Source organism: Epinephelus fuscoguttatus, linkage group LG7 (assembly GCF_011397635.1).
Source record: "Epinephelus fuscoguttatus linkage group LG7, E.fuscoguttatus.final_Chr_v1".
In the NCBI taxonomy this organism is placed as follows: domain Eukaryota; kingdom Metazoa; phylum Chordata; class Actinopteri; order Perciformes; family Serranidae; genus Epinephelus; species Epinephelus fuscoguttatus.
The window spans coordinates 44,990,417-45,011,150 of NC_064758.1; the positions used below are offsets into that span (position 1 = coordinate 44,990,417).

The 20,734-nt window shown below is 43.4% G+C and overlaps 2 protein-coding genes across 2 annotated transcripts in view; one reads left to right on the plus strand and one right to left on the minus strand.

The window, feature by feature from the left end:
• Positions 1–10,104, plus strand: part of LOC125891220 (peptidase inhibitor 16-like) — a 30,184-nt gene extending 20,080 nt beyond the window's left edge. Inside the window, exons 2-6 of the mRNA XM_049580286.1 lie at positions 3,060–3,210; positions 3,344–3,411; positions 3,510–3,619; positions 4,718–4,809; positions 6,139–10,104. Coding sequence (XP_049436243.1) covers positions 3,060–3,210; positions 3,344–3,411; positions 3,510–3,619; positions 4,718–4,809; positions 6,139–6,821 — 1,104 coding nt within the window. The 3' untranslated portion in view covers positions 6,822–10,104. The remainder of the gene's footprint in view (positions 1–3,059; positions 3,211–3,343; positions 3,412–3,509; positions 3,620–4,717; positions 4,810–6,138) is intronic.
• LOC125892360 (macrophage mannose receptor 1-like) overlaps positions 1–20,734 on the minus strand; it is a 189,683-nt gene that overhangs the window by 100,294 nt on the left and 68,655 nt on the right. The gene's annotated exons all lie outside the window — the stretch shown is intronic.

Here is a 20,734-nt window from a genome sequence, read left to right on the forward strand (position 1 = left end):
CTACAGACTCTACATTCACTGAATGTACAGTCTGTATATAGAGACTATGGTGAAAGTAACGCAAAAATAGTGTAATAAGTAACTTGTTACTGAGTGCAGCCCTGTTAACAGGGAGGGACTAACCAGACTGACGGGAGGCAGGTGTGTCAGGAAACAAGTGGGAAACAGACAAATGTAGGAAGTAACACAAGACAGGACACATGAGGAGATCTTCAGAATAAAGCAGGAAATAAACTATAACAAAACGTAGGACCACGACACCAAATCTCCATCGAAGGTCAGGTCCAAGAAGCTGTAGGTTGAAAATGGTCTGCCAGTGTTAAACAGGTGATTACAGCCCTGGTGTCCAAACAGTGTTTCTTTCAACACTCTTCCTCCTTAAAACACGAAAATGTTTGGTGGCTCCTTCTGTTACAGTTCAAATCAAAGGTCCTGCAGCTGTAGCGCCACGGGTTTGAGTCTGGCCTGAGGCCCTTTGCTGCATGTGACTCCCTCCCCCTCCACTGTCTTTCCTGCCTCTATCCAACAAAGCACCAAAAACTAATCTGAAGATCCGTGCAGCTGAGTCACGGTCTACCTCTCAACACATCTGTTTGTAAAGAGGAAATTAAACCATCCAGCATGACAGGAAGTAAATACATAGCTCAGACAGGCTGGTGACAGGGTGAGGGTCAGAGACCAGGTCATGGAGAAGATAAGTGGGATATGAGGACTTCCTATTGAATGAGTAATCATCACAGAGCACACTGCGTCACTATAACACCTCATGGTTTTATCTGTGTGTAAAGGAAACAGGGCAGAAACAACAAACGTCTTCATATGAAGCCTCTCTGACTGAATGAAGTCATGACAGTGATGATTTCCTGAGTCAGACATGTGAGCATGACTTTTGGGTGATGCCAGAGTCAGGGTCAAACACAATGTGATGTTTATCAGTCTCAATGTTTCTTTACTTTCCTTTTTCCTGAGTATCTTTTGCACATTTCCTTGATATGATATTAAATGTCACATCATTTTTCAACACTGTTTTTCTTCTGAGAGGCCGTCAAATTAACTTCACTTGCTGAAAACTGAAGACAGCGCCAAAAATCTGTGGTTGATTTTACAATATAGAGACATAAAACCTGTTATATAATAATAAGAAAACACCCTACGCTCGCTGTGATAAACGCTGAGTCATTCAAAGGCCTTAAAACGTAATAAATCAAAAACAGCTACACAATAAAATCATCACGCTAATTTAAAGCAGGTTTAAGAGAGAAAAAGGAAATAAAGGGGATATAAACTGGCACAAAACAATCAGTTCAACTTACGAAAAATTATTTAAACCTTTTTTTGAGTTTACCGACTTCCTGTGTGAACACATGAACACCTGAAACTTCACTGTGGTTCATGTAAAGTGTGCTGGAACATTTTACATGAAAGGATCTGTGTTGTCTCTCTGTTCATGTTTGTGTTTCTTGTTTTCATAAAATGACTCAAGACAGTGAACATGATGGAAAAACTTTCTCTCAGGCCATGAAAGATTTATGTTCTTCATTCCTGTTAATCAGCCGGACTCACAGGAAGAACTGAGGTCTGGAAATGCTGCATTCAATTATAAGTTGGAACGTGGGGTTTTATACTCCCTAATCGGAGAAAATCAACTTTGTAGTTTGGAGTTTTTGGCGTTGGCCACATTTTAAATTGATCATTGACAAATGAGCCGCACCACAGATCTTCTAAGAAACTAGAATTACCACCACGATGTTGCCTCCACAAACCAGTCACATTGTAGTTACAGTTGGGGCGTCGGTGGCTTAGTGGGTAGAGCAGGCGCCCCATGTACAAGGCTCTTGTCACAGTGGCCCGGGTTCGAATCCAGCCTGTGGCCCTTTGCTGCATGTCATCCCCCTTCTCTCTCTCCCCCTTTCACGCTTACCTGTCTGTCCACTGAAGGCAAAATGGCCCAAAAAATATCTTAAAAAAAAAAAAAAATTGTAGTTACTGTTTACATCCATGTCTGTCCAGACGCATGTGGAGCTGTGACGATGCTTCAAATATGGATGCTGCTGCAAAGATGCTGAATACTCTAAAACATGGATGCTTCACACACAGGAGATCTATAGAATCAGCACAGGCTCAAGATTAGAGTCACCAATTCAGTATCTGACCAAATGTCTCCCCTTCTGTTCCTGAGACATGACGTTAAAACATGATGATGTCACAGTCAAGCTGACCTTTGACCTTTTGGATATAAAAAGTCATCACTTAGTAATTGTATTCAGTCAGAAATCTATGTGAAATTTTGTCAGAATTAGTGTAAGAAACTTGAGTTATGACCAACAAAAATGTTTTATGACAGTGACCTTGACTTTTGACCACCGAATTCTAATCAGTTCATTGTTGAGTCCAAGTGGACGTTTGTGCCAAATTTGAATAAACTCCCTCAAGGCAATCTTGAGATATCACATTCACAAGAATGAGACAAACAACCCAAAAACATAATGCCTCCGGCCACGGCTATCGCTGGTGCAGAAGCCTGATAACACAAAGGGTGGGGCAGGGGGTGTCTCAGGCTGCTGTCAGCCCCAGAGTCGTCTTGGTCAGAATTTCCATGTGGGAAAAATCCAGGAAGTAAAGCAAACGTTGAAGAAGAGTACACTTGCAAGATAAATGTGACACTTTCTAATGTCACAATGGAGGGACAACTACGCAGGTTGATTTTAGCGCTGCTCATCGTGGACTATATTGCTGTCATTGTTCATTTTAGTCAAAGCATACAGTTTGAAAACGAGGCAAACGCGGCTCCAACTAGAAAACAATGTTTTGATGCATTGGATGTGCTGAATGTGCATATTAAGGCAGTACAGGAGGAGGTGCACATTAATAATCCTCCAGGACTGTAACTTGGACTTGGTGCGGACCTGAGTGTGATTGCTGTGTTCACACCTGCCCAAATGAAATTAACTTGAGTTCGATTCAACTGAATCAAAAAGGGCCGGTGTAAAGAAACCCTTAAGTTTTAAGGTCTTTCCGATCAAATTCTGCTCTCCATAACTTTCACTGGTTCTTTGCAGAAATGGGACACGAGCCTGAAAGTGATCGCAGAGGGTTACGCTGCTAAATGCATCTGGAACCACAACCCAGAACTGGAGGACACTGGAGAGAATCTGTTCGCCGGCACCGGGCCTCTGAACATCACAGTGGCTCTGGAGAAATGGTTTCTGGGTAAGTCTGTTTGTAGAACCAAATTCTAAAGTAGCTGCTTCTCCATCTTTGAGAGCGAGAGCAGTGGAAAAGCAGACACACATTTCTACTGATCTTTATTTAATGTATTGATGAATGTAATTGATTCCTGTAGAACGTCTGGACTATAATTACCAGAACAACAGCTGTGAAGAAGACAAGATGTGTGGACACTACACACAGGTCGGATACAAATACACACATACTTATACACACATTAGTATCTGTGGACTGGGTCTGAACTGTGTGTGTGTGTGTGTGTGTGTGTGTGTGTGTTGCAGATGGTGTGGGCAGATACACACAGAGTCGGCTGTGCCTTCCATCTCTGTAACAGCATGGAGGGTCTGGAGTGGGAGAGAGTCTCCTTCCTCGTCTGCAACTACTTCCCAGCGTTAGTACTATTACTGTTACTGCTGTCACTACTATCATGACTTCTTCTTCTACTACTACAGTAGTACCACAAATAATGCTAGTACTGCCACTACTACTATTACTTCTACCACAACCTCTACTACTATCATGACTTCTCCTTCTCCTACTACCACCATACTACTAATTCCCTTCCCTACTAATCAAACTGCTACTATCACTATTACCACTACCAGTACACTAGTAGTTCTATCTCCACCACTATTTCAACTGTTACTACTACAACCACTACTTCCTCCACCACAGTACCACCACGACTACTGCTACTGCAACTAACACTGCTACCACAAAGTACAACTGCTACTATTATTGGCGCTCCTTAAACTAATTTTACTAACTGACATACCACTACTGCAACTACTACGAATGGATATACTGTTTCATTACTGTGTCACTAAACTACAACCACCACTGGCACTACTACTGTACTGTCCCTACCACCACTACCTCTACTGCTATTACTACTGCAACTTCTACCACTAGTAAAGTACCACCATTATTTCTAATACCCTACACCACCATAGGACTACTACTATTACTACTACAGCTTGCATTACATGTAGTATTGCTCTTGCTTTTACTGGTGCTCTTACTACTATTAACTACTACTACTATTACTTCCATCACCACCACTAGTAGTAGTTTCTATTTCAGATGTTACTACTTCAACTACTACTTGTGCTACTAATTGAAGTAGTGCTGCTTTTGCTCCCACACCTATTAAAGCTATGGCTAGTATTACAGCTTGTACTACTGTTAAATATACTACACTGCTGCCACCATTGCTTTATGTAATAGTACCAGTGTTGCTGCTGCACTGCTGGAGCAACAGCTCCCCCCTGTGGACAGTAATATTTCTCTCCACATAGTCTCTTTGTGTGTAGACAGTACATTTATAGGGTTATCTTCAGTATGTTGAACGACACGTTTTATTTGATACTGTATGTTGGATAAATCAAATTTGATTATAATAACAAAGAAATGAATTAGACATGACCTCACAGTCATTATATTATTATAAACTAACACTGTGTGTGTGTTTAAACTTCTGTGTCCTCAGGGGCAACTATGAAGACGAGAGGCCATTTGAGGAAGGTGACTGGTGCTCCAGATGTCCTGAAAACCTCCAGAAATGTGAAAACAACCTCTGTGGTACGTCTTTCCTGCTCTGTCTCTTCCTCTCTCCTCACATCTACCTCAGGTTTAATTCTCTCATTTACACATGAAATGGTATTTTAGCAGCACAAACCCATAAATTCTACACCAGACTGTGGTGCTTAAATCAAACTTTAAAGGGACGTTTATATAATGGAAGTAGATGGGGCTCGACTTGTGGTGCTCAAAGTGCCAAAACAATATTTGGAAAACTCAACGTCACTGTCTTTCCCAGATCCTGACCTGGTTACTCAATATAATCCACAAAGCTTGTTGTCTTGTATTGTCCTTACACAAATTACACCTGTAAACTGTATCACCGTGTGGAACTAGTAGGTTTAGCGATGGAAGCAAAGATGGAAGTCAGGTGACATAGTTTAAAGAGCGACAAGCAAACAAAGGACTTTCACCCAGGAGGCTGCAGTCCACGTCCCGTGAGAAACCAAACGTTAGTGTTGATCTATTTAACTGACATACTGAAGTTTCTTATGTTACGTTGAGTAATGAACATATGTAAGCCGGGTTCCCACCAAACACTGAACCTGTACCTAGATCTGTTAAGAGGAACATCTGCTAGTCGTTTATTGTCCACAGAACGAGGCACGCAGACATTTTCAGAACAGGCTGCAGTGACAGTCTCTCTTCATGGGATATTTAAGGATAATGTGTGTGTGCATTTAGTCCTTGTCAGGCAAGCTCAGGGGTTTAGTGCTGCCAGAGTGCATCATTAGGACACAACACGCCATGTTTTTTTTTCCTCCAAGTGATTAGAATATATGTAGCTTACATAATCTGGTTGAAATTCATATTTATATTCATCCCGTTTTCATTCCAAAATTGTCAAAAATCACAGCTTTGTCACTGATTTCGCCGTCAGACACCAACACCAAAAGCCACCTTTCGTGGTGGTATGATATGCCACCAGGTGACGTCAGTTTGTAACTTGGCCAAACCGAAGCAGTCGTGACGTTACGACAAGGCGCTGATCATCTGGACGGCACCTGTTGCAGCAGTATGACACGCCACAGGACGGCATCAGTTTGAAATGCTGCTGGTAACGATGTAATATAAGAAGCTTGAGAGTCCAGTGGCAGGGGAGGGGGATGGATCCAACATGACCTGGACTTTCACCCAGGAGGCCATGGTTCATGATGTTTTTTTCTAAACCTAACGTGTTAATGTTGACCTCCCGACATTGGTTCCAGCAGAAGGACACCTAGCGCCTGACGTGTAGACAAAGCGGCGATATGTTATGAGTTGAAGTCTGTTAATCCTCATGAGACAATCTGAGTTTTTTAAAAGTGATATTCTTCTTGTGTTTTCTAGTTGCTGAGGAGGAAGAGGTGTCGTCAGAGGAGGAGGAGGATGATAATGAGGAGGCAGGTTTTACTCTTCCAACAATCCCCCCCACAGTCCTCCTCCTCCTGCCTGAAGAGGAGGAAGAGGAGGAGATTGTCGTTCCTCCTCCTGCAACCACTGACTCTGATGTCCAGCTGGCCACAACCACCACCGCTCCCAGTATCACCACCACCACCCCCTCCTCCGCCCAGGACTCTGAGGAGGCCCAGCTACCAGACAGCTTCGCCCCTGCAGAGGTCCCCTCAACACCACAGGGTGAGGAGGATGTGGTTGAAGAAAAGATGGAGGAGGAGGACAAGAAGGAGGAGAAAGAGATAAAGGAGGAGAAAGAGATGAAGGAGGAGAAAGAGATGAAGGAGGAAAAAGAGATGAAGGAGGAGAAAGAGATGAAAGAGGAGAAAGAGACGAAGGAGGAGAAAGAGACGAAGGAGGAGAAAGCGACGAAGGAGGAGAAAGCGACGAAGGAGGACAAGAAGAAGGAGGACGAGAAAAGAAAGGAAAGTACAGATAAGACGGAGGAAAAGGGAGAGAGAGACGTAACACGCAACATACATGTGAAGACATATGTTATTACCACCAATGCTGGTTCAGTATCCTCCTCTTCTCTCCTGCTGGCCTGTCTGACTGCCATCCTGACTCTCAGGCTGTGAGGAGGAGGAGGAGGAGGAGGAGGAGGAGTACTGCACATGACCTTGTTAACCCGCCCTGTGGTAACCCCCACCCCTGCAGAGTAATATGGGTCAATTAATAATTCACACTCATCAGAAAACAGCTGCAACGTTTGCAACATCTGCACGTAGTCCGGGGCAATATCTGGGTCACACAACGTCTGCGTAACCTGCATGGAATACAAAAATATTACTGCCAGTCACTGATGTGAACTATACATGTTCATGAAAAGGAAACATTCACAGCTTCAGTTCGGAGGATCTTCTGACGGTGATCTGAGAGGAGAGATGAGGGTTAACGAGGTGAAGCTGTGATTTTGATCCTTTCCATCAGAACCGATCACAGACAGCAGCCTTTAAATCATCACTGCTTATTCACCTCCTAGTTTGGCCTGAGAAAGACTTTAACGCTCTGCGGGACAAAAAATGTACAAGACTGAGAAAACCTGAGAAACCATTTTGGTCAATCAGCCAGTGAGAAACTTTGAGTTGAATGAACGAGGCACCATCTTGGATCATAGAGAACAACCACCAGTCACCAGAAGAACATGTTGGCATTGTACGTTTCTATAAACTACAATACATTTGCAGGTTTCACATCTATGACACGTTTCTAATGTGACGTAATATATGAGCTGACTGTGTCATCGGGGGGGTGGGGGGGGGGGTGGAATGGCGTGACACCCAGGTGAGATGCCTGGTTGTGTTTCTCGAATCACTCTTGTGTTTCCAGCAGAGGCTCCGCCCCCCAAAAAGAATATTTTAAACCAAAACATTTTTTCCCCAAACCATAACCAAGCAGCTCATTTTCATTTCAAACTTCAAATGCCGCGAGGCAGCATCAGTTTGTCACACGGCCTGACAGAGCCTTTCTTGGTGGTATGATATGCCGCTGGTCAGCCGGACGGCACCTGTCACAGCAGTATGATGAGCAGACAGGAGGCGTCAGTTTAAAATGCGGCCAGGAACTACGTAATATAAGGAGCTGGCGGGCAGCAGGAGGGGTGGGTCCAACAAACCCTGGACTTTCACCCGGGAGGCCGATGTTTGTGACCAATGTGATTGTTGAGCCAAACCATGAAGTTTGTTTTTCCAAACCGAACCCCATGCGTTTGTTGCACAAAGAAATAAATACCAACATAAGTTTATTTTGAAAGGGTCATCATCTAATGAGCAGAAACTGTAACCTGGAAATCCAGATGCCCCTCCCACAGCAAATTCAAATGTGCACTGCACGGGGATCTGGCTCCGACAAGCAGAGCCCGCTGAATCGCCATTGGACCAATCATATCAGTCTATCTCACAGAGGCGGGCTCTGTGCGGGCGTAACATGATGAAGACAGCGCTGCACCGCAGGAGTCGTAAAGTAAACAGCCAAGATGGCAGCTGCCGAAAGACCGCGTCCATTCAGTTTAGCTTTGGAAGAAACGCTGAGCCAACTACACTTATCTTTTTCCTTGAGAGAGGAACAGAAGACTGCCCGAGAAGCCTTCGCTTCCAGGAAGGACGTTTTTAATGTTTTGCCGACGAGATACAGCAAAAGCATAATATATCAGTTAGCCCCACTGGTCAGCAAACAAATGGGGCTTAGTGCAATGAATACGTCACCTTGTTTTTGCTCTGATTGGCCATCGTGCTATCCAATTGCGTGCGGTGGCATTTAAGATGCCTCAGTTAGTGCCACCCCTTGGAAAGGAAGGATGCATTGGTCAGGGCCAGACTCAAAATCTTTCTAGATTTGAATCTGGATTTCCAGGCTACAGAAACTGTAGATTTCCTGTGGTTTTGGAGACGTATTTAGAAAAGACACAATGCACTGAACAGGCGTAAATTGACACAATGTCCCTGAACGTCAACAACAAATGCAATCTAGTGCATAACATGTAGACGTAAACAGCACTGACAAAGCAGCGATATTCAACAAGTTGGGATGAGAACATGTTGAACCAAGTGGGGGTTTCAGCCTAACGCTGGCCACGTGTCACAGTGTTGCTGAAACATAAAGTTTCAACATTTCTTCTACACAATAACCAAGCAGCAGCCGCCAGGGCTGAAAAATGAAGCCAACACGAAAAAGGCTCATTTCAGGGCTAATTTCACCTAAATATGGTCCATGGCTCCAAAATTCAAGATGCCGACGGCTGAAATGGTGAATTTGAGGCTTCAGAACATGAGTCTGTAAACAAATTGGTCACAGTAGCTACGTCCATTATTTTTACAGTCTATGATAATAACATAACATATCCATGGTTTCCACAAACTTACAATGCCAACATCTTTTTCTGACAGTTAGGTTGGAACCACATCCGACTGGATTCAGAGCTCTGGAGCCAGGCTAACTGTTTCCCCTTGTTTCCACTCTTTGTGCTAGGCTAGGCTAATGATATGCACATCGTACCTTGAACTGTAAGCATGTATAAATTCTCTCATCTGCTTCAACTCTTTGTGAAACCTCAGACAGGTTAATTTCCCCAAACACCTTAAAGTATTCCTTTAATGTGAGAGCAATGTTTAGATCTTCAGGCCTGAAGCTCAGAGTCAGTTCATCTCTTTTACCTGAAGGGGTTAAAGTTTATCATGAAGTGATGCTGTTTTGTTGTGACACCATCACAAAATGACTAATACAATACTGAAGCAGTCTGATAACTCATGAAGCTTTACCGGCACAGATGTGCTCAGTTACAGACACAGGACACTAAAAAAACAAACGTCTGTTTGCTTCGTGACATTAAAACGTTTAATTTGCTGTTTCTCTGTAAACATACTGAATTATGGGTGATCTCAGAAACACATAGCTTTTGTACTGAAAACCAAAAACAGTTGCAGTGCTGTAAAGAGAGGTTACTCACATGATGTCAGACCGCCTCCTCGTGTTTCTGTCTGCAGGGTGACCCACGGCGGTCTCCTTAACCCTACAGTATCATCTCATGTGGAAGGACCTCTGTAAAGATCTAGTTAAAGCAACAGTTTATTGTGTGTTTAGTGTTTAGTGAATGCAGGAGAAACTATTGCTGAACTGTGTTTGCTGTGTTTCATACTGACGACCCTGCTTCTTCTTCACTATATATATCTACTGTACATCATTTACTCTCTCAGACTGGAGCCACACCTGGACACAGTCTCTAATAACTGACCTGATCTCTGTTACACTGTCGTAGACAACAGGAAGTTACCATAACCACCGTCAATAACTTTAGCAACGATTGCTGTAAATGTCTGTATATAAGATTAATAAAGAAATAAACCTTATTTCTTCTTTTTGACAGATCAGTGTGTGTGAGGCTCTTCTTTACCAGTCTGAGTCCATTTATTATTTTAATCTTTGTCCAGATTTTAATTCACAGAACTAAAGTGGACAAAGAATTCACATCTTTTATTTGAAAGGATAGTGCACCCAAAAATGTAAATTCAGCCTTTATCTACTCACCCATATGCCGAGGGAGGCTCAGGTGGAGTTTTAGAGTTCTTACATGCCTTGCAGAGATCCAAGGGGAGAGGAGGTAGCAACACAACTCCACCTAATGGAGGCTGACGGCGCCCCAGATTCAAACATCCAAAAACACAGAATTGAAACCACAAAATATCTCCATACTGCTCATCCGTAATCCAGAGTGTAGAAATACTCTGTCACAGCAAAGGTCCTACATTCAACAAAGTACATAAAAGTACAAGTATCAGCAACAAAATATCCTCAAAGCTCCAGTGTGCAGGGTTTCAGGGGGTTATATAATGAGTCTGTTTCCTTTAATTTATAATCATCTAAAAAATGAGAATCGTCGTGTTTTCGTTACCTCAGAATGAACCGTTTATATCTACACAGGGAGCAGGTCCTCGTCTACAGAGATCGCCATGTTTCTACAGTAGCCCAGAATGGACAAACCAAACACTGGCAGTGAGGAAGAGAACTTTGTGAATAACTCAGCTCTCAGTAAAAACCTCCTGGACATCTGGATCTGAAGTTATCAGAGAAAAAGTGGGCACAGATTAGCATGCAGTGGGTGAGACACCCGCCTCCGACATGCTGAGCAGCATCAAACACTGATTTGTAACATGAAACTGTTTTATTCAGTGTTTCTGCTGGTTGTGATCACCTCTAATCACTGTCACCAGGAGCAGATTCATCTGGTTGCAATCTGCAGTCCTCACTGCTGGATACTAACCTGGTGAAATCATCCTGATGACATTAACATTCTGTTTGGCTCTCTGTATCACTCTGGACTCGATGCCGCCCCAAACACTCTCAGTGGGCGGAGTACTCACCTTGACAGACAAACTGCTTCAACAATCAGTGTAACAAAACATCAGGGAACATCATCTTCATCACCCGCAGAGCCAGCTGATAAATCGAGCTTGTGCCAAATCCAGTCAGAGGAACAGCAAAAATGTCTTTTCCTCAGAGACACTCAGCGAGGTCATACTCTTGTTCCTCTTTAACCCTTCCAAACCTGGAACGACATCATTTTAGTTGTGCTGCTTTTAGATGCCTTTCACAAGTATTTAAACCTTTGACCAGATCGCTGCTACATCAGAATCATGGGGAAATAGGCACTGAGCAACTTGGTAATAAATGTTCCACAAATTCATTCATTCATTCATCTTCTAACCGCTTCATCCTCTTGAGGGTCGCGGGGGGGCTGGAGCCTATCCCAGCTGACATCGGGCGAGAGGCAGGGTACACCCTGGACAGGTCGCCAGACTATCGCAGGGCTGACACATAGAGACAGACAACCACTCACACCTACGGACAATTTTAGAGTTATCAATTAACCTAGTCCCCAATCTGCATGTCTTTGGACTGTGGGAGGAAGCCGGAGTGCCCGGAGAGAACCCACGCTGACACGGGGAGAACATGCAAACTCCACACAGAAGGGCTCCCACGCCTGGGATCGAACCGGCAACCCTCTTGCTGTGAGGCGAGAGTGCTAACCACCACACCACCGTGCCGCCCCGTTCCACAAATTATTATTATTATCACTACTACAGTTTTAAATTATGTTACAGAATTTTTATTATTTTCAAGGACTCTGTCCAAGTCAAGTCATTTACTTGTTGTTGTTTTTTAAACCTGTTTTTAATTTACTAATTTCTTGTTAATTTTTTGGGTCATATCCCTTTAGTTGCTTGTTGCCTTCCTCCCATGTTTTTAAAAGAACTTAAGCAAATTTGCTCAGCTTTCAAACAGTTGTTATTGACTCCATTTCTGAAATAACTTCACTAATTGCTGCGTTTCCTAACGTCAGAGTTAGTGCTTGTTGCATCAGGAGCCGCCATTACTGTTCCGCAAGCTGCGGCCTGTATTTTACATCATCAACTACAGCACGGTCACTGATTGGCTGCTTACATGTCAACTACAGTGTGGATTCCTGATTGGCCCCAACTGGATTTTAATTTCTGTATACCAGACGGAGCGGTGCCGAGTCCACACTTTAACTAGATACTAGATACTCTAACTAGATACTGCTAAACCCCCAAACCTGTGGTCGGCAGCCTTTAATATCAAAAGAGCTTTTTTTGGCCAAAGAAGAAAAAAAAATCTGTCTGGAGCAACAAAACATGTTTGAGCCTCAAATTCAGCTGATTAAAACCTGTTAAGCCCGAAAGTTGCCCAATTGGGGGACTTTGAGCGACGTTGCAAGCACAGTGTGAAACAATACACTGATGATGAAGAATATAGTCATGTTGCACATCAAATTAAACAGCAGGACCTGGGCTACACGGCTGTAAAAACCCTTTTTACACGCCCCAAACACAGCTCCAACAACAACTAAATTAACAACAACAAATCCAACTCCAACAGCACCAATATCCCGACCCACTCGGTATATTTCTGGCTCTAACTCGACGACACGTTATGCAAAACACACGCCGTTCTTCTCAAATGAAAGCTGAGACTCCGCTGTTTCCACATGTATGCCCCAAAGCATCAGAGAGCTACAGGCCAAAGAACAACAACAACTGAAATCTTTTTGCCAAAATATATTTGTAATATCTCTCTTACCTTGTTGTTTTTGCCGTGAAAAGCTCATTCTGCCGTTAAATCACGCTTACACTTAGCGAGTTGTTGTCCATCATTAAAATGAAGCCGGGCAAAAAAACTTGCCAGCCGGAGGTTCCGGGGGAACAAAAACAATGAGCACTCACAGCAGCCGACATCTCCCCCACAACGCGTTCTGCTGACTCTGATTGGCTTACAGTGCTGTCAATCTTTTTGGTGGGTATAGCGTCATTCTATTGGCTCTAACAAATCAAATGAGGTGTCAATCACTCAAATCGGCCAAGCCGTCACAGAGATACAGGCCTCCAAAACTCAGAATAAAAACTCAGGTTCAAATGTAGCAGGTGTGTATTGGTCAGTTTGGAGTGGGATATACATGAAAAAAAAAAAAAAAAACCAGACAGTTGTATTTGTATATCCTAAACATCAGTAGGGATTTACAGGAACAAAAAATGAAAGATAGAGGATTGTACATGACAAAAATCACATGCAAACATGGAGCAATTTTGGAGAGCTCGCCTGAATTTTCTGTACTAAAACCTCTCTAATATTGTTCTGCTTCACTTTATGAGAATCAACCTTTGCAGAGTTAATGCTCACATATTGTACTATGATGTGATAGAGGTTTAGAGCTGCAGCTGCATCATTCCAAAGGGATACTCATCCTGAAAATGCTTTTTTTTTTTAGGCGAACCTCAAAATATTTCATTTGTGCTGTGTGCCATCTTCATTTACTCCTCACATATAACACATATACTGATATTTACACATCTTAACAAATCTCACAAGTGTTCCCTTTACCATGACACCAAAAGTATTCAAATGCACCTTGTGGTTGCAGAGATATATGCATTTCATTGTGCGTATGCAGTTTTCGAGCAGATGCCTATAAAAGGCTTAGCTTTTTAACATAACTAGTAGATCTAAATAAGCATTCATTTAGCACATGGTGGCTCCTCAGCAGTGGGCTGTTTATGATTATTTGGTACTTTACTTTGCAGTGCTGCTGATCAAAGCAATCAGATTTGCCAATGTACTATTACATCTTTGATTTTCCCCTCAGACTTTTCCCCTTTTGTATTTGGAATCCACAGCTAACCCAGCGAGGAAGACTCAAGACTACTGGAGCCATCGCTAGGGATGTTTTAGAGGAAAATGACGCACGTATGACACATATTAGCTGACAAAATGTAAAGAAGTTGAGCAATGTAAGAATCACTTTAGGCCTACAACAATAAATGAAAATTAAAATGTTAAATAAATAAATAAATAAATAAATAAATAAGGGTTATTCATTCCCATGTCATTTATCGTCAAAGCCGCAGTGAGCTCCGTCTCATGTCCTTTAATAACCTCATTAATGCTGTAGGTGTCACTTATTTCAATAATGGCAGTTCTTCACTTACTGCACTGAATACGTCTCCTGAGCCGTGGAAATGGAGGGACGGTGGCATGAAGAGGAGAAGAAGAGGAGGAGCACAGACCTGAGGAGAGAGAAGATTGAAGATTAAAAGTTTATAGAGGAGGAAATAGAAAAATGCTAATGTGGAGGAGAGAAGGAAAAGTTGAAATATTCATCGCTTACTGCTCTCAGGCTATTTCTGCTGCTACATTAAACTCTGTGTGTGTGTGTGTGTGTGTGTGTGTGTGTGTGTGTGTGTGTGTGTGTGTGCAGCTCTTCCCTGCAGCTAAACAGCATTTCTGTTCTTGTATTAAAAAGATCTGGTCTGAATGTGTTTCTCTGTGTTGCGTCGCTCTTTTGTCTCTGTCTGTCTCCTCCATCACTCTTTCTTTATTCACTTTGTGCAGACGAGTTAGATGTGTGTGTGTGTGTGTGTGTGTGTGTGTGTGTGTGTGTGTGTGTGTGTGTGTTTACATTCTTATTTGTACATGTTTGTGTGTTTCTGATGGAGGGAGACAGTTGGGGTTTGAAGGGAAGTGGTCTATAAAGCCTGCAGTCACTCTATCGGCTTTAAAATTCAGACATCGTAGAAAACAAATCTGTTGAATGAACAAAAAGAACAAAACAACATCATTGCTCTGTCCTCTGATGTCCTGAGCTGATCCTAATCATCATATCGCCTGTCTGAGCTTATTTAATGGATCGTTATCTGCTAGAATAAAACAGATCAATTTCCAGTCCTGTCTCTTCTCAACAGTTTGTGTTTGTCCACTTCAGCGCTGCTCCCCCTCATGTCAGCCAGACTCTGAATGTTTGAATGTTAATACATTTGTACCCACTGATGCAAATGATCCTGAGTTCTGACCAAGCAGCAAACTGAGGCTGAAAAATGAAGCTGATGTGCAAAACCTGCAGTTCCTTTAATGTCCACTAGAGGCTGGCTCCAACAGTGAGTCCGTCCCCACAGGCCTCCATGTTAACATTAGAAATAAACATGTTTACAGCCTGGTACAAAAACAGGACCAACTGTTGGAGCTCATTTCAAGATTCATGACGACTGTACGGGTGTGTGTGTGTGTGTGTGTGTGTGTGTGTGTGTGTGTGTGTGTGTGGCCGCTTTGAGTGACAGATGGGTGCTGTATGTTGACAAGTCGCGACCACAGTGATATTGGTTATTAATGCAACATGACGTAACTCCAGATTGACGCAGCAGGCGCTGTCACTATCTCAGTGTTTTCAGTTCATCAAAGTTAACTGTGACATTTTGGTCGCCTAAAATGTTTTGTTCAGTGTTTAGTTGTAATAAAAGACCCTCAAAGGAGTCGGATGTTCAGTTTTTACATTTTGTTTTAACGGTTTTAAGCCCGCTTTTACTCGTCTAAAGTAGCATTAGTGTTTATATTTTTACAGTTGAAGATAAACTGTACAGGATTTCCTAAAAAAATAGATGTAACTTATCCAGTTAAACAGTGCCGTTATGTGCGCCCTTTTTCTATTCATTTTGTGTCTAATGCCCTCTATACACTGTGCAGCTTTAGCAATCTTATAAGACCATTGCACGACACAGTCTGAGACGTGGATCTAATAAACTTTGGTACGATGTCAAGTTTGATGTGTGCAGATTGTGCGATGGCCGTTTACTACTGAATCGCAGGTTACGACGTACGTCAATATGCAATGTCATCAGCGTGCACCGCATCAGCATACATCATCCATCTGCGCCACCATAGGTAGCTTGCTCACCTGGAAGTTGCAGTTCCTCCGCAGTTTCCTTCCATGCAGCGTCTTTTTTCTGGCGGTCATGATCGCAGCTGGAGGAAACATCAAATCAACAAGGCTTCTGCTGCCACAGCTCCACCAAACTTCCAGACATAGGTCGTAGCAGCTGTCACACTGTCAGATGGTCATCCTAAATTTCTGACACCGTCAGAATTTCATCAATTTCAATCTCAGGTTATCTTTGGTCGCAAGACGTTGACAAGGGCCGTCCTTGAACCTGTCTCACAGTGCGACGTAAGACCACTGTTTTAGAGCCATGACCAAAGATATCGCCACGTTTCTCCCACGATGGCCATCTTTCGTCTGGGACAGCCCAAAGTCGCACAGTGTATACCGGCCATAAGATATATCTCTGCTGTTGAGATGCTTTAAGCTCAGAATATATTCAGTTTGAGGGAGCGACAGCGCCACCTGCTGTCTAAACTCAGTATCAGCTTAAAGTAGTAAATAGCAGAGGACTGTGGGTAATTTTCAGAGCATGAGCGGGTCGTCCACACAAGGTCACTTGACACCGTTGTCCTTTGCCATTAACCCAGACTTACAAAGGGTTCTCCATGAGGGGAAGAAACCCACTGTTGGCGGCTGTTACCACCATCTACCGGCTCCAGCAGAAGACATCACACACAGGTCACATACAGACACACAGCAGTAACCCTTCTCAATCATCACATGTAGCTGCCCTCTGCCTAGACTTTCATTTCTTCTTATTATTTTCTGTGTTCAGAATATTTATGGGCGGGTAACCCCACAGAGCTCAGGTGAGGTCGGGGCTTTATAAAAAGGTAGTGACCAGGTGTAAGCAGCCGGCATCTAAGACACACTGTGCGCACAGCGGCTAACGTTAGGGTCATCTTCACCCTCTTGTCTTCTCAAAATAACAGTGTACAGATTTACTAAGCTTCGTCTACCTCTGTCTGCCTCATGAGCAAAGATTACTGCACAAACATTAAGCTTCTCATTTTTACACACCTGTACCACTGCTACTGTTTTTGTTGTTCTAGCTGATCGCATCACGTCTGTTTCACGTGTCGCATCCTGCAGCGACCCTGCCTGGTCCTCCAGCCGCAGAGTGAGACTCGCACTGCAGTGGACACACACTGCACCACTGCACAGGCCTCTGGTGACCACAGCACCAACAACCTTCCCCCAGGCAGGAAGTATGTGTTTGTACTGAAAGACAAAGTGTTGGAGGACAGAGAGACAGGCAGGGAGAGACGGACGTCAGCCCAGTCGCCAAGAAAATGTCGGCACTGTATGTCTGCAAACCACAGATACTTAACATATCATATCAGTGTTTCTACAATGACGCAGCTCTGATTACATGAGCTGACTCTGTCCTCTGGAGGTGGAGGTGATGGTGGAAGCCAAGCTGCAGATCACTGTTCAAGACAACAATAAAACTGACTGAGTGTTTCTTAGTGAGACATTGAGAACTTCCACCTGTGGCACCAGACCAGGTATTTTATGTCAAAATGTGATCTTTAACTCACCATAACCAAGTGGTTTCTGTGCCGAAACATGAGCACACGAAAACCACAGCGCTGTAGAAACATAAAGACACCAGAAGTTTCATATGAAACATATTAAATATAACATACCTGTGGTTCAGTGAGTGGGTTGGATTAATAGGTAGAAAAGAGGACAACAGAGATGGATGAAGAGTGGCTGGACAGAAATTTTGGGTGATTTAGAGACACATAGAAGAGAGAGACTGGGTCAGAGAAGAAGAGTTTAAAACAAACCACAGAGAGGAGAAAGTTAGAGAAGAGCAGCAGAGGAAAGTGAGTGAAGGGGAAACAGAGAAAGAGTCATTGAAGCCAGAGACAATTAATAGTGACGTGGCCTCTGGCTGCCCCGGCTCACTTCCTCTCCCTCTCTCCATCCCTCCGTCACTGCTTCTTATCTGACTCCTCTCCTCCTCCTCTCCTTCTGGAGGTTCCTGATTTTCTTCTGATTGTAAATTCAATTTCTTTGGATCTGTTGTCCCAAACTATTTCAATTTGTTAACTTGGTCTCTGAGAATTTCCTGACATTTTATGGAGCAAACAATTGACTGATAAACTGAGGAAAAAAAGCAACAGATTAATCAAGATTTAAAAATAACTAGTGTAAGAATTGCAGATAATAATAAATGAATCATAATAATCATAAAAATAATATGAACGCACTAGTCAAGTTTGGGGGACAGAGTCACGTCTGAGCGAGGGACGCAGGTAGTAACAGCACCTCTGTGTAAAAGCCCTGACACACCAAGTAGATGGTCGCTAGCCTCCACTAGCCTCTCTAGCGGAGCGTTAGCCGCAGCATGACCGGAGGGAAGCACAGCCAGTTAGCCTCCGCTAGTCCCTGAGCTAGCCCCGGCTCTCCGTTTGGATCCAACCGGAGCACCGAGCCCTGGTTTGTTATTCAGGTTAAAGTGGGAAGAAGCAGCGGGTTTATCGGGCAGCTGAGTGAAGTGGAGCCTGCGGAGGAAACACCGGGACCGTCTGGATGTAATAGTCCGTGGAGGTGCTGCGGTGCTCGGCTGCACAGATAGGAAACCCCTCGGCTGACAGGATGTACCACTCTCTCACTCCGCTCTCTCTCACGCAGGCGCAGAACGTACGTGCTACTTGGCCGTCGGATGTAGTCCGTGTAGTGTGTTCAAATGCAACTGACACAGGGCGACGTGAGGCGACGTAGACGACGCAACAGTTGGCTTTCATCGCTACTAGTTCTTTGATGTCGGTTTGCTGTGTCCGCACCTTAACAGGACAGCCGGCAGGATGGAATCATGGGCAGCATGGGTGTGACCTTTTGTGTTATACCTACAACCCACTGCAGGAGATTTAAAAAGTAGCAGTTAGCGGCTAACACAAAGAAGAAGACCAGCGGCCAAAAATGTGGCAAATAGTGAAAACAGCGAGGTCCAGGAGCTCCTTACCCTCTGAGCAGAGGACGAGATCAGCCGCCCTATAACAGGGACGCTAAATGATTGTTATTGACATGTGATGTCATTGTTATTGTTTATAAAGAGCTGCTGACATGTATGTTACATGTCACACTAGAGGCCGACGCTGTCTAAAGTCCAACATAGTGGAGCGACATGATGCCACCGTCATTTGCTTCTGTGAAAAAATGTAGAGGCGGCATAAAGATGGGACTTCGTAGCGGCTCTATAGCGCCATCTCTGTGTAAAAAATGTATTTATACCACGTGGTGCTGCTGAATATATAAACTGACTCCTATTTCACGACTTCAGAATGAGAACAGTCTGGTACAGGAGGTGTGAGACAGGCAGGAGGAGGGAAGTGGGAGTTCAGTTTTAGTTTTCTATGAAGCTGTCGCTCTCGGGACTTTTCGAGCTGGTGCTACTTTCACTGGAAAAGAGTTGGCAACAGGGAGCGGAGCATTTAGCAGCTGAAGAGACAGCTGGTTTCAACCTGCAGCTTCACCACTACAGGTAGATGTCACCAAACCCGACACACTGGACCTTTAAAGGCGTCACATGACCACAGGGGGAAAAAAATCATCCTGTTTCTTTCTCATCCCTGATTTCTAGTTTGTGTTTTATGGTCATGTTTGTCTGTATGTTAATGTGTGTATGTGTGTGATTGTGTGTGTGTGTGTGTGTGTGTGTGTGTGTGTGTGTGTGTGTGTGTGTGTGTGTGTGTGTGGCGGTGTGTTCAGGTCTTCCTGGAGTCAGTGGAGAATTGTTAAGCTGCATTAATTTGACTTATATAACTCTCTGTCTTCCCTCACTGGTCTGTAATCAGCCTCATTCTTCTCTCAGGAGGAAAACTCATCAGAAAAACCTGTTATCATCACATTTCTTCACCCTGATGATTAAAGGAGCAGTTTCATAATATTCAAGAGTTCTTGAAAGTCCTACGTGAATCAGGTTCCTTGAATGGGTTTTTGATTCTCGTCTGATTGAGGATCAGACTTTTGCTCTTCATGAGCAGACTCATGTGTTTCAGATTAGATTATTAGATTAAAGTGAAAGATTCCTTCTTTAAGTATATCTGCATATTCTGAAATGATCCTCATTATTATGGCCGACAAGTGGTCCCTCTGTGTCTGCAGACCCTCTGCTGGTTTCTCTTTCTCTCATGGACCCAGTTGTTCAAAAACTTTAATCTTAGTCAGAATGATACAGATTTGGAAATCCCATGTTTGCTGTCCAGGATCAGTGAATCCAGCTGGTTTTTGTGCTGGTTTTCATAACAACATCGGCAGGGTCAGACATGAACTTTTTCGTCCACCTGCTTGTGTGGCTAATGGATTCCAAAATCTAATCAATACATGACTATTGTTCTCTTGGCTGCTGAGTGAAGCCGATCCAGCAGCCGCTACATATTTTATCAGCAGGTGGTTGATGGCTGATGCTTATTTATTAAACGCTGAGTTACAATATGAACCAATACAAAAAGATACATTACGATACCATAGGATGAGTCACGATATGACACGATATGATACCACACGATATGATATGACACGATACAATGCGATAAGCCACGATATGATACGATACCACACAATACGATACGATACGACACTATATGATAAGATATGTTATGATAAGATACGATACGATACGACACGATATGACACGATACGATGCAACACAATGTGATATAATGTGATACAACACAATACGATGCCACACGATATGATATGATGTGATCGGATACGACATGATATGATACGATACGATATGATGTGATACGACACGAT